Source organism: Rhododendron vialii, chromosome 2a, assembly GCF_030253575.1.
Source record: "Rhododendron vialii isolate Sample 1 chromosome 2a, ASM3025357v1".
NCBI lineage: Eukaryota > Viridiplantae > Streptophyta > Magnoliopsida > Ericales > Ericaceae > Rhododendron > Rhododendron vialii.
This window is the reverse complement of record NC_080558.1, coordinates 30,257,838-30,272,004: the sequence shown is the minus strand read 5'-3', so window position 1 is coordinate 30,272,004 and position 14,167 is coordinate 30,257,838. Positions and strand designations below refer to the sequence as shown.

Below are 14,167 nucleotides of genomic sequence, written 5' to 3'. Positions count from 1 at the left end.
AATTTAGGCTCTGGTTCGGCTTGGCAAGACTATAAGGTTGGCCAACGCCCGGTTATACTCATAATTTAGTGAGCAAACCACCCACAAACATTCAACATTTCAAAGACCCTTATAGCTTGGCTAGGGGCAGGCACCATTGGCCGAGCCCCAACAACAGGTAGGGGGCTCCTATCGAACTTCAGGTGATTAACCCAAGTCTTAAACATTTAATGGCTCAATCCCAAGCGCAGCATCCCATCGAGTCTATTTCACCTCTCTACTTTGGTCAAAGTTCGGCAATTATCCCACCATAGGTAAACCAATTCCTCCATTGGCCAATATTCAACTATTTGGCCGAACCCAGACCAAAGTGGGGGCTACAGATATCTACCATCCAAACAACCGAGCCTATCAAATTTTAAATGGCATGAGAAAAATCAATCAAGTTCTGCAAAACTAATACATTACAAATAGAGAAATCAAAGTCATTCAAAAGGAAACAAGTGTTGAAGAAAATTCCTAAGCTGGGAGGTACGGCGAAGTATATCGTTCGGTGCCAACCCCCCACAAACTATTACATCTAGCACGGTAAAATCCAAGCTCGGATCCGCCCAGTCCAACAAAAATTTCAAGTCCAAAACAACAAAGATAACAAAAAGGAAAGGAAAAGGGTAATCTCATACTCATGCTTGAATAGTATCCTCAGCAGCAACATCAGCCTCGACCTCGGTATTTTTATCAACATTCATTGGCTTCTGCTCAGCGTCCTCAGCCACCTTATCATTCCCGACCTCGCCAGATCCCTTCTCAGCCACTCCATCCCCACCTTCGTCGTCATCCCCAGAGACGTCCTCAATATCGTCCTCACTTTCAAGGAACTCCTCAGGAGGAAGCGGCGTACACTCTTCATCTCTGTACAGCAGCTCAAGCTCGGGAACGACAGGAGCATGAATTGACTTATACAAATTCGAGTCGAGCTCCAGCTGAAGAGCGTGGGCAGCAGTAGCCACGCCATCCTTGTAGCCCCTCCTATAAGCCATAGGCATTCTTAACTCAATCGCTTCATTGACCATCTTCCTAGCATCGCGGATGTACTTAGCGCCAGCTCGGTCGAAACCAGCCTGATAAGCCTTTTCATCGACCTCTTTCATCTTTCTCTTCTCCCTCCTCAACACCTTCCCGAGCTCACGTTCGAATCTCTTCGCCTTCCCCTCGGCTTTGTCATTTTTCTTCTTCAGTTCGGCCACCCGAGCCTTTGCCAGCTTCAGGCTTGTCTTCAATGACTTCACCTTTCACGTTCAGTCTTGAGATCATCGCGATAACGAGATCTCTCGGCGGTCACAAGCTCAGCCTTGTGCAACGCTTGGAGCAAAGCTTGCTCAGCCTAAACCAAAAAAGAAGAAATGAAATGGTGATGAAGCTTGGCGATAATAAACGACAAACATCGAAAAGAAAATTGCCTAGACAAACCTGCACCAAGTAAGCACTGGCGTGAACGAGGCTTGGCTAGAGGTCTTGTGGAACCTTCTCCATGTCCCTCGGCAAAGCAAGGCCTTGAAGCACGGTAACAGCTAATCCTGACTCCATCTTAATAGAATCTTCCACCGAGACAACCCTGCCTCAGGCCAGGGCAAAGGACGGAGCAAACTCTTGAACTGTGATTGGGTCAGCCGAGCCCAAAGACTTTTTGGCCACATGCGAGCCACCTGCAGCTGACGACTCGGTCCTGTCCTTATCACTTGGATGAGCAGTCAACGGCTTTGTCGGGAAAAAGTCATGAGTGACTTTTTGCCTCTTCCCAGCAAGCTCGGATTCATCAGTCTCTTTGTACTGAACGACAGCGCCATCCCCTGATGTTCATGCGAATCACGTTCCTTCTCCCCATCTCTTCTTCAAACTCAGGTACAAGGGTTTGAAGGGGAACATTTATACCTAGGCACTCGGGTGGCTGGCTTTTGCGGAACCAGAATTCGGTAGGCTTCCTGAATGTGGGGAATTTCACCCTCGGTTCCTTTTCCTTCGTGCTTGGCTTTGGCTGTTTACCGACCCCAATTTGCCCCTTCTTTTTTCCAGTAGCCTTCTTGCTCGGCCCCGTCTCTTTCTCCCTCCTCTTAACCTTTCCTTTGTAAGATGGGATGTAACCAAGTAACGTCGGTGCATCCCTGCAAATCTGTGATTGGAGGATATCTACGTGCTTTTCAACAGATAACGACTGCTAGGTCTTTGTTATGGCTCGGTGATCTACAAAGAATAATGGTGGTCAAAAACAATAAAAAACTTGTGGTACTATTCACGCTCGACAATTACTAAGAGATCATGCTACCTCTGAAGTCTTTAACCTTTGGAATGCTATGCCTACGGTTAGCCTAATCACCGAACTTGTTGTTACCACTCACTTTGATGTATAGGTTTGCCCACTTATTAGTGTCGGGCAACCCGTCTATCAAGGGCTCCTTATCCCGACATGTTGACAAGTACCTACGCTCGATCTAACTGTGCCTGGACATAATATAAGTATGGAAGAGGTTGGCGATGGTAAACTCCAGGCCGTGAAGTTCTTTCAGGGCAATCACAGACATTACTATCCTGTAGCTGTTGATTGCAAAGTAATGAGGAACTAAACTAAATCGAGCCAACAGTTCCCTTAAAAATGAGTGGAGTGGGAACCGAAGCCCAGCTTCACAAATTGCCATCAGTGGCACCGTGATGTGCTCGGGGTGGTGCTCTCTCTTATCCCTAATACGGTTGCTACCTACCTGGCAGATAACAACATCATCGGGGATGTTGTAGTCTTGGCAAAATTTCTCATATTCACCAGGTTCCCCGCAAAAGAAATGGGCGTGGGGACAAACCTGACCCTTCTCGTAGAGGTCAGCAACTTCCCTATCCTCGGAAGGAGCCCCACTGTGGTTCGATTGAGCAGAAGTGGAGGCCTTGGCCTGAGAACGGAACCTGGACTCGGCCTCTGGTCCAAGCTGGGGCTCAGCCTCGGAATGTGTAGATTTTGATAAAGAAATCTCAGGTTCGGTTAGAAATTCGTCATCAGCATACTCATGATCGCGCTCGGCATTTGAATCCTGAGAATCGTCCGACATATTCGAAGCAATTGAAGAAGCCTGTCGACAGCTTCTATGCCTTTCCAGATACTCTCGGATTATCAGGTCTCTAGAGCCGTCCCCCGAGCTTTTAGAGTCTGAAGAAATAACTATGACCGAGTGAGCCAGGCCTAACAAAACAAAGGAAAACATAATGAGGAACCTCGTCGTCGGCCAGAAGGCAAGGATCTCACTATGCTCGGCTACCCTACTGGCCCACCCCATGACCTATGAGCACTCAAGCTCGGGAAATGTGAGAGACTCGAGTCATGGGGCTTGGCCAACACCAGCATCGGCCAAACCCACCAGCATTAAAATTGGGGCTCGGAAGAACTGATCGAAGGAGAAGATGAACAGCCTGTTCATCTCAACCATTGTATTGTTCACACAGAACAAAAGCTCCCAAAAAATCTTTGGAAAACAATACCGAAAGGCTTGAAAGCTTCAGAAATATAAGAAGAAACAAGAAACGAAGCATACCTGGTGATCTCAAGGCAAGTTTTACTATAAAAGTTGGGTTTCGATGGAATCTGCACCAAGAAAGAAGAGAGAGAAGCTCTGCAATGGAGGTTTGGAGAGAGAGAAAACATTTGTAATGTTTCTCTCTCCTCCCACCGTCCTATATATAGGGGTGGGTTAGGGTTTCGAATTTCCCGCCCAGCACTACACCGCCGAGCCAATGGCCAATTGACGCTCGACACGTGGCAAAATACTGGACGACCCTGCAGAACTTCACGCATGCCAGCCATCTTCTCATCAGTCGTACCCAACCATAGAGAGACACCTGGCGCCCCACCATTCGAGCTTATCTGTGACGGTTGCTGAAAGGACAATTGCAGCTAGGCCAAGATTCTATCTCGTAACTGCGATTTACGCTCGACAGACGACAGGTATGGCCAAGGCTGAAACATCAATCCCTACCACACACTTGGCGTCGGTAGAGATTGAGGGGCTATTATAGCAGGCCGAACATATCTGCCCGTGTCTGGTGGTCGTGGCCGTGCCTAAACTTAGGCTCGGCTTAGACCGGGGGTTCTTAGTCAACCGATGATGCGCGATTTGAAATTTTTTCTAAGGAGTCTGTTAAATTGTGCCTTTTTCCCTTCTCACTGAAAGATAAAGCAAAGGCATGGTTAAATTCTCTACCCTCTGGCACAATCACTTCATGGGACACCCTCGTTGAAAAGTTTCTTTCAAAATTCTTTTCAATGTTTAGAACTACTACTCTAAGGAGGGAGATTACTGATTTTTGTCAAGAAGAACATGAAAATTTTTATGAGAGTTGGGAAAGATTTAAAGATCTTATTTTAAAGTGCCCCCTCATAGTTTTGAAACATGGAGACTAGTTCAATTTTTCTATAATGGTTTAACTCAGTCTAACCGCAATATGCTTGAGTAAATGAACGGGGGTGGTTTTCCAAATCTTAGGGGTGAGGCAGCTTATGAGTTTCTTGAAAATTTGTCTGAGAGATCTCAACAGTGGGATTTTACTTCTCATAGAGACAAACAACCTTCTACATCTAAGAGAGGGGGAGTATATGAAGTGAAAGAGGATTCTGATATGAGAATAAAATTAGATAATCTTACTTGAAAGGTTGAGGTTCTAGCTTTAAGTAAAACTATGCAGTCAGCCAATCAAGTTCGAAGTGAGGTGTGTTCTCTTTGCGGTAGTCACATGCACACAACGCAAACTTGTCCTTCCATGATTAGATATTCTGAAAGCTATGTTGAACATGCAAACACACTTAATAATTTTGGAAAATCATTTGCTAGTCCTTTTTCGGAAACATACAACCAAAATTGGTCAAAACATCCGAACTTTTCATGGCATCAGAACCAACCTTCTACAAATATAGGTGGGCAACCTTTCCATTTACAAAACTAATCTCCCCTAGGTTTTCGTCCTCCTACACAATCATACCCTCCTCAATCTCAGCCTTTTTATGCTCCAACTTCGGTGTCTCAACCAAACTTCCAATCTGTTACACCACAACAACAGTCATCCTTGGAGGACACTCTTAAAGCATTCATGGGTGAAATGTAAAGTACTACTCACTTGAATACTCAAGCCATTTCTGAGATTAAAAATCCCACTCACCCAGCCATCACTAAATTGGAAAATTAAATGGGTCAATTGGCTAGTCAAATGGCAGAGAGAGAGAATGGAAAGTTTCCCAGTCAACCGATACCTAACCCAAAAGGAAAATTTGCTCTTAGCAACCCATCTAACTCTACCTATAAGCGTGAGCAGGTTCAATCCATTGTAACCCTTAGGTCAAGAAAACAGGTTGACAACCAAGTAAGTATGCCAATAGAGAAGAGTTTAGGGGAGTCAGAGAAAGAAGAAAGGCAGAGTAGTCCCACCAAAGATCAGGAATCTAGTTCTCCTCGACCTCCAAAAGAACCCCAACTTAGGAGTTTCATCCTTAAAGCTCCATATCCTGAACGACTAGTAGCCCCTAAGAAAGATGTAGACCATGGAGATATTCTAGAGGTATTTAAGCAAGTGAGAATCAATGTTCCATTCCTAGATGCTATTCGACAAGTGCCTTCATATGCCAAATTTCTAAAAGACCTAGTCTCCATAAAAAGGAAGGCTAGCACCCCTAAGGAAGTAATATTGACCGAACAAGTTAGCTCCATTATCCAACACAAAGTACCTGTCAAGTATAAGGATCCGAGGTGTCCTACAATTTTGTGCACAATAGGTAATCACATCATATTGGGCGAGCTTTGTTGGATTTGGGAGCCAGTGTCAATTTACTGCAGTATTCAGTTTACTTGCAATTAGGTTTGGGGGAGTTAAAACCCACTTCAGTAAGGCTTCAATTGGCTGATGGATCCCTTAAAATTCTTAAAGGCGTTATTGAGGATATGTTAATAAAAGTTGACAAATTCTATTTTCCAGTGGACTTAATAGTCTTAGACACTCAACCTGTCCAAAACTCAAGGGGGCACATTCCTGTCATATTAGGCCGTCCTTTTTTGGCCACGTCTAATGCTCAAATTAACTGTAGGAATGGTGTGATGAAGATGTCATTTGGTAACATGATTGTCGACCTTAATAGTTTTGATATTGACAAACGGTCACCATGTGAGGATGAGGTGAATGCAGTTTACATGATAGATAGTCATGATAAAGAACACCTTACTCAATCAAGCTATGAGGATCCTTTTGAAGCTTGTTTATCTCACTTTAATGACAATAATGAAGACTCTATGATTGAATCTGTCAACATTTTTTTAGAGTCTTTCATAGATATTAGTAGGCGGAACTCGTGCTTTGTAGAGCCACCATCTAAAGAAACTACCCCAATTTTGTGGGATGAACAAGAGTCCAATTTTGAGATAAAACCATTGCCACCCGATCCTAGTGTTGAAATTGTGGGACCAACAGAAATTATGTCAACCGTCGTTACCCCAAATAATGATCAAATTGAAGAGGAAAAGATAGTTGACGAGAATGACCAATGCAGTAAAGAATTTGAGTGTGATGTTGTCATCAGAGCAGAACCCGTACTTTCTAGTTATAGAATTTTGTTAGAGGCACTTTTCTGCAAGCAAACATTTCCCTGGTATGCTGACTATTTGTTTCATTTGAATAAGGTTGAATTGTTAATCAAGTCACATAATTTTTATTGGGCAAATCCATGTATTGTTAGTTATAAAAAGCGAATAAGAGAAAGTTACTTGGTGGTGATATTTCACTTGGCGTATATTTTTCATTGGAATAACCCTCAACTATTCCGTATCTTGCTATATGCCCATGGTGGAAAACTCTTGGTCTATTGAAATCCATGTAGAGATTAGATTTAAGGGATGCTCCAAATTTTATTTTATTTATTTTTAATAAAAAAAAATGATTATCGCTTACTTTCTTTACTTTTGTTTAGTGCAATTTTCCTTTCCTTTTCTTGTGTTATCATAATTAATTTTGCAGGTGTCACATAGTTCAGTCTTATCGCGCTTATCAGGTGTATCCTATCCTTTCTCACTTTTATGTTACAGTCTATTTTGTAAGCTTTTGCATTCATGACATTGAGGACACTGTCACATTTAGGTTTGGGGGAGGGTTCACCTATTATTTATGTATGTTCTATGCATAGACTCCGTAGTTAACCATTTTTTTTCTCTTATTAAAAAAATGCAAAAAAAGAGAGTAAAAGTTGAAAAAAATTAGATGCTTGATTTTGACTTCCGATGACATCGTTGGTTTTCAATTATTGCTAGTTTGATTGTTGCCCAAGTTGGAGTCTTGATATGAATTCATTGATAGAGTTAAGCTTGTGAACATAGGCAATGATGAGAGGCACCTACCTGGTTCGTATCACCTATGTTTGGATAGCGATTGATCACTTGTGTACATGCCTTTGCACAAGCACTATCACACTTACAGTTGAAATTGACCCCAAGTGCCGTACATATATTTTCGTACATATATTTTTGATACCTCAATATGAGTTAGATGTCTTATTAGAATGCTTAATGTCCTTTCCACGATTGTCATGTGTGGTTAGCTTTGGTTCGTAACCTTTTTGACTAAAGTGATTAAGTCCGTTGGGGTGTTCTTTACATCTAGTGCCTGAAAGCCATCTGGTTTGGGTGTCACTGGCCTAAAACTCGCTACAAGGGTCAATTAGAAAGCTTAAGGGACCAAGGCATTGCACGACCACAAGAAAAGAAGTATAGCAAAAAAAAAAAAAAAAAAGAAAGAAAGAAAGAAAGAAAAGAAAACAATATGAATCAAGGGATGGGCTATAATTTGTGTCACGCCCTCGATTTTTGACATAAATAATAAACACTTTTAATAAATAAAGTCCTCACTGTAATACAAATAATACCCCAAAAGACCTTTCTGTTCACTGTTCTCAAATAAAATTCAATGAGTACATCCCTGGCTCGAGGCCCTAAGTTATCGAAATACCAATGTCCGAAGAAAATAATATTACAGTTCTAACAAATGTCTTTCCAAAAATACTCCTTTCGAATCAAATGCAAATAATCGCCTCTTTTATACCTTTGAAAGACATGATCAATAAGCACGATATGCACGCCATGCCAACTTCCTTATTTTTGTACCTGAAAATGATAGGGTTTGAGCATACACGTGCCCAGTAGAGAAATCTATACGCAAGTTATAGGAAAATATGATGAGTTATGCATCTAGAGTGAGAGTGTAACGACAGATAAGCCCAAGTACACAAGACTGTCAACAGTAGCACACTATGATCAGGGATTCTAGGCGACCTATATGAAAGATCCATCTGCTCATATGTCAAACAAGGACCATCAATATTCCTACATCATTCTAAGTAAATAAACAACAACCTTAGTACCGTTCATTACATCTCGTACAATTTCACAATCTTTCACATTCCACATTTCATCACCAAATCCCATTTCTCATTATCATCAGTCGCCAGAATCTCTTTCATCAACTTCATAAACCAATTTCATGTCATGTGTCTGAGCCTAAGCTCCTGCCAGGCACTTACTCGATAACGAGCCCTGAAAGCGTACGATTTGAGCATACAGTTCCTGCCAGGCATTTACTCATTTAAGAGCCCTGAAATTATACGATTTGAGCATATAGCTCCTGCCAGGCATTTACTCATTTAAGAGCCCTGAAATTATACGATTTGAGCATATAGCTCCTGCCAGGCATTTACTCATTTAAGAGCCCTGAAAGATCTCTTTGTGACTATTTGTCATCACGTTCATTCCGCGTTCCACAAACATCAAATCATTCAATCGAATCCAAAAGTCATTTAATCAATTTAATCAAACAAGTACTCCTCTACCAATTAAGCACGTCACAACATTTCTTATAGTCTACGACGTTCACGGACTCCTTCACGCTACTATAGCCGTTACGACGATACTCCAACTATGCTAACGAAAAACCAATGGCCCAGATACGTTCGACGAGTCGTACGATACGATCTTTCAAGCTTAGGAATGATTGTCAAATATTCTAATTTTCAGCAGAGTAGTCCGTGTTCAAAAATTTATTAAAAATAGCATACTCAATAACTTTCAATGATTCCAACGCCAAAACATCACCAACTTACCCATCTTTAAAACCTACAAGGACCCATAACCAATAGGGTCGTTTAACCATAGCTAATCAATGAAGAACACTGCTCAGTGAGCTGCCCAGATTTTCAGATTACAAGGCAATCTTCTACAAATCACTATAAATCGAGTTTTTAATATTTTTGAGTGATTCCAGTCTCAATAGTTGTGCGATTGAACGAAGCTTAAAAGTCACGAAGGAAACCTTATCAAATCTGCACTCCAAGGGTGGTTAAACAGGGGTTTACCGGGGCTACATGAATCTGCCTGACAGATTGACATACCTCCACTCAATCGATCATAACTTTTTGTGTACTAAGAGTTTTAAGACGATTCTAGTGGCGAATGAAAGCTGACTTCGAGGTCTTCGAACCGATATAAAGTTTGCATAAAACGAACATCGGACGAGGAAGTTATGGTCGTTCGAAGTGGGCTGAAACCCAGAAAACGAGACAGATTGCAGACCAGTATTCTAGATATCACCATAAATTCAATTCTCAACGGTTTCGAGTGATTCCAGCGGCATTAGAACAGGCTTTAAGTCTACTCTATTTCATACGAAGGAACCAAAATTCAATTATGAGCTTAAGGCGGCAGAAAACCCCAACAACGAAGACCCTGTTCTGCAGAATTTCGGAAATGAAAGGGATAGTCTCAAACAACGATTTTAAGCACGATCTATCAACATAATCAACATACAAACGCATAACAAGCGTAAGAAATCCCTACCTCATGGGTTTTGAGCAAAACCCAACCCTTTGACCAAGTCAACCGAGTTCTCACGTGGCCCGATCGTAATTTTTCTTGGATATTCGGAAAGCCCGTGCTCCGTAGAACAACTTTAATACTCGGGCCTTGTCCGGAATCTCACCCTAGGTGGATGAAATCGAAGAGAGAAGAGAGGAGAAAAAATTTCGGAGGAGAGGAGAGAGAGACAGTGAGCCGAAGAGTGAGGGAGAGAAATGGGAGAATTATTCTCCCTGGGAAAAAGATAAAGGTGGGGGAGGAATCCCCCGCTTCTCGCGCCACACACACACGTGCACCTCTCACATAATTACCATTATATCCTTTCACGAACACGCCACACCGTAAATCCATACCGTCTATCTCGACAAGTCATACGATTGCAAAAGAAAAATACGGTCCAAAAAAATATGGGTCTCTACAATTTGATTTGAACATTTTGATGAGTATTGAGGCATTGAAGGTGCGTGTATTGTTTTTGAGGTTAATGATCATCTTTGTGTGACTTTTCACTTTAAACGCATACCTTGTGATTTCTTTCTAACTTTACACGCATACTTTGTGATTTCTTTCTATCCAGATATATGTGGGAGGAACAATTTTTGTGCAAATTCGGATTAGAATGTTCACTTGTTTAACTTTGTTAATGGATGAAATATCTTGCCTCTAAATTGTATTATTCTCACGCTAGTTACTTTGAGAGGCCATAGACTATATTTTGGAATTCTAATCAAGTGCCATATCTTTCTTGGGAATTTTGTGGGTATATTTACGGCAAACCCTCATGAGACTATAACTCGTCCACTAGGGCAACCTAGGTGTTTAAAGGCTTGTTGCATATGCTAAATGCAATCGGACTCCTCCGAAAAAGGATTAGTTAGTATTGTTCTTTTTCTTTGTTTTAATTTTATTTCTTTTGCTCGAGGACTAGCAAAATGTAAGTTTGGGGGTATTTGATGAGCATCAAATATAGTACTTAAAAGACTTTCATACCGGCATGGTTAGTCCTAACTTTACAGTTATTTATGGCTCATTATCATTTATTTATGTTTTGTAGGTATTTTAGACTTATGGCAAAAAAAAGCTTTGTCCATTGGATGCAGCTAGCGCAAAGATAGCCCAGAAGTTGAGCCCATAATTCAAATGTGTGAAATGAACACACGGTGTTGAAATCAAGCGGTCCAAGTTTAATCATGTAGTGCACTAGAAGATGGAAGTCAGTCAAATTTCCATTGGACACAAAGATATTTGACTAGTTGAGCACACCTAGATTGTTAATGGACCGAATAGGAAAAGTTTTGGTCATAAAATGATTCTCTTCCCTTTAGGATACCCATTAATTGGAAAGTTTTGATTCAAAAGAATTTTGGCAATCTTATTAAGAAAGAAAAGAGGGCCAATAAGGTGATATAAAAGGAGAATCACGGCTGGAGGGATGACTTTTTCGAGGAACAGAACCGGCACACAGCAGCAGCTCTCGGCATAAGAGCATTGGCGGAGGAAAAGCTTGGGAAGAAAATAACTATTTTCTTTTTGTAAGCTTTAGTTCAATGGAGTTCTTTTATTATACGATCATGTTTCTGTACTCCATGAGCGGCTAAACTTTTAGACTAGGGTTGAGGATGAAGCCCCATTAATGATGATTATTATATATTCTTGAGATTTGGTTTTTCCCGAATATGTGGTTTGATTATATGATTAAATTGTTCTTACTCCAAATCATTTGTTAGGGATATATTCTGGATATGAGCTCAATCATGTTTTTCTCATGATTTGGAATTGTCTTTAGCATTGAACGCTGGTTTTTTCATTGTTAACTATGAAACTGGATATTTATTGTGATTTGTTAAAAGTGGATACAATTAATGATTTGGTTTTATACTTGCGAGCGGAGAGGAACAAACATTAGACTTTTTGATAAACTTTCATGATGATATTTTCCATGGTAACAGAATTAGCTTTCAAATTATCATGAAGAATTTTTGGGTCAAGTCAATAATCATGAATATATAATGATATGAGTTAATGGGTGTGGATTCTGAAATCTTAGTATTTTCTCATTTGGTTAAAAAGAAGCTTTAATTTTATTGTCTTTGATAAATTAGTTCATTGTTTTTACTATTCACTTTTAGTTTAAAAATCAATCACAACTTTTGTCAACTAGGTTAGGGTTTAATCAGTTTAAGTTTATTTAGTTTTCAAATAAAAAATCACAAGTCCCTGTGGGTTCGACCTCGCACTTGCATAACTATACTTAAATACGATTCATGCACTTGCTAGTATATTAAAATTTCACATCAATGGGTACTAGAAGAGATGCCAGGAGTAGATGCAGATGTGATTTGCCACCATCTGAATGTTGATCCATAGCACAAACCCATTATTCAAAATAAGAGAAGGGCGACCGTACAACATGTAGATGCTGTTATCAAAGAGGTGGACCATTTGTTGGAGGCCAAAGCAATACGAGAGGTATACTACCCAGATTGGTTGTCCAATACTGTAGTTGTAAAGAAGAAGAATGGGAAGTGGCGTGTTTGTGTGGATTTCACAGACTTGAATAAGGCATGTCCCAATGATAGCTTCCTACTCCTAAGGATAGACCAGTTAGTCGATGTAACTACTGGATACGGGCGGATGAGTTTCCTCGACGCGTATCGTGGATATCATCAGATTGCCATGTTTGGGCCAAATAAAAGAGAAGACTTCCTTCATTACACCACGAGGTTTGTACTGTTACAGTGTCATGCCCTTTGGGTTAAGGAATGCAGGAGCAACGTACCAGAGGTTGGCAACAATCATGTTCTGAAAGCTGCTCGGAAAAACCATGGAAGTATACATAGTTGATATGGTAGTAAAGAGCAAAAACAAGCAAAAACACATAGAAGATTTGAAGGAGGCCTTCGAAATCCTAAGGAAGTACAAACTAAAATTCAAAGCCTCGAAGTGTGTGTTTGGAGTTAGTTCGGAAAAGTTTTTAGGCCCCTTGTGGCCATAAGGGGGATCGTGGCGAATCCTGATCAAATAATGGCTTTGTAGAGGTTACAAAGTCCTAGGACAACAAAAGAGGTCCAAAGACTAACTAGAATGGCTGCAGCCCTCAATAGGTTTATTGGCTAGTCAAGTGACATGTAACAACTCCGATTTTTCGTTCAATAAAAATCTCGTTGTTATTTGAAATTTCTTAATTTCTCTCAATTGCTCGTTGATTTCATTCCTTGTTGTTTGTATTTAAGCAATCGATCGCCTTATCATCGTATTTCCCGACTAGAAACCCTAATCGCACTTTGGACCCTCAAGGATCGTTTCTTGACTTTTAAGCCCTACTTAGCAAGCCTAGTTAGCTTCTAACCGGCTTGATGGAGTGACCAAACTAGGAAGTCACCTAGTTACGTTTCCCTAACCAAAGATGGACCATTTTGCCCATCTTGAACCTTTTGAACCTTTTCAACCCTAGACTAGAAATTGTTTAATTGTTTTCTTTTATTGTTTTAACTTTATTCTTTATCCATTGGACGATAAGTGTTAGGGGAATTATTATCCATTGGATAATAGAAACCCATTTCTTTATATTAAAAGGATTTTTGAAAAAATTTGAACAAGTACTTTGATCTTTTAAAGAAATGACATTTGAAAAGTACTTTTGATTATTTTTTCTAATAAAAGTACCCAAGTAACTATGGACCATTGGATAATAACCATTAGGGTAATCTTTACCCATTGGACAAAAGCCTTTTCTTTATTTTATTTGGTAAGTACATATATATATATATAAACTTGGGATTTTACAAAAGGACATGTAGTCATTTCCAAAACATAGTTTAATATTTAAAGTACCCGTACCTTATTATCCCTTGGATAATAACCATTAGGGATTCTATTAACCATTGGGTAATAGGCTCATCTTTCAACCAAAGTACTTAACCCATTAAACTAATATTTTGTTAAGATTCCCGGGAGTACAAAAGTACATTATTTTATTAATTAAAGTACTCGTACTTTATAATTGTTTATTGGGGAAATCTTGACCCTTTAAAGACTAAATTGCCCTTTTATACAAAAGTACCTATTGTTTATTTGTATTCTTACATGTTTGTACATATATATACATATGTGTATAGCTAGCACATGGGAGAGAGAGAGAGAGGAGAGAGGAGAGAGAGAGCCGTGAGAGAGAGAGAGAGAGAGAGGAGAGAGGCCGAGAGAGAGAGAGAGGGAGAGAGGGAGAGAGAGAGAAGGAAGGAAGAAGGAAGAAGAAGAAGGATGTGACTTGT

The 14,167-nt window shown here is 40.4% G+C and overlaps 1 protein-coding gene, 1 long non-coding RNA gene and 1 other non-coding gene across 3 annotated transcripts; 1 reads left to right on the top strand and 2 right to left on the bottom strand.

Annotated features, from left to right (window-relative positions):
* Nucleotides 1-4,297: 4,297 nt before the first annotated feature.
* Nucleotides 4,298-4,403, bottom strand: LOC131318298 (small nucleolar RNA R71). The gene has a single exon (XR_009197622.1). It is a non-coding gene; the product is annotated as a small nucleolar RNA R71 (small nucleolar RNA).
* An 817-nt stretch (nt 4,404-5,220) lies between these two features.
* Nucleotides 5,221-7,426, top strand: LOC131317407 (uncharacterized). Its single transcript, XM_058346962.1, has 4 exons — nt 5,221-5,782; nt 5,866-6,649; nt 7,015-7,163; nt 7,371-7,426. Exons 1-4 carry the CDS (start codon nt 5,221-5,223, stop codon nt 7,424-7,426), a joined length of 1,551 nt encoding a protein of 516 aa, XP_058202945.1.
* Nucleotides 7,427-7,853: 427 nt separating this feature from the next.
* Nucleotides 7,854-10,284, bottom strand: LOC131316677 (uncharacterized). Its single transcript, XR_009197224.1, has 2 exons — nt 9,879-10,284; nt 7,854-8,153 (listed from the first exon to the last, which is right to left on the bottom strand). It is a non-coding gene; the product is annotated as an uncharacterized LOC131316677 (long non-coding RNA).
* Between the last annotated feature and the right edge of the window lie 3,883 nt (nt 10,285-14,167).

Bases quoted from the DNA above. Each gene is read 5' to 3' on its own strand.
- LOC131317407 (XM_058346962.1), top strand. From the start codon at position 5,221: ATGGCAGAGAGAGAGAATGGAAAGTTTCCCAGTCAACCGATACCTAAC. The intron at 5,783-5,865 runs GTAATCACATCA...ACTTGCAATTAG, and splicing joins TACAATTTTGTGCACAATAG to GTTTGGGGGAGTTAAAACCC. The intron at 6,650-7,014 runs GTATGCTGACTA...TTAATTTTGCAG, and splicing joins TGCAAGCAAACATTTCCCTG to GTGTCACATAGTTCAGTCTT.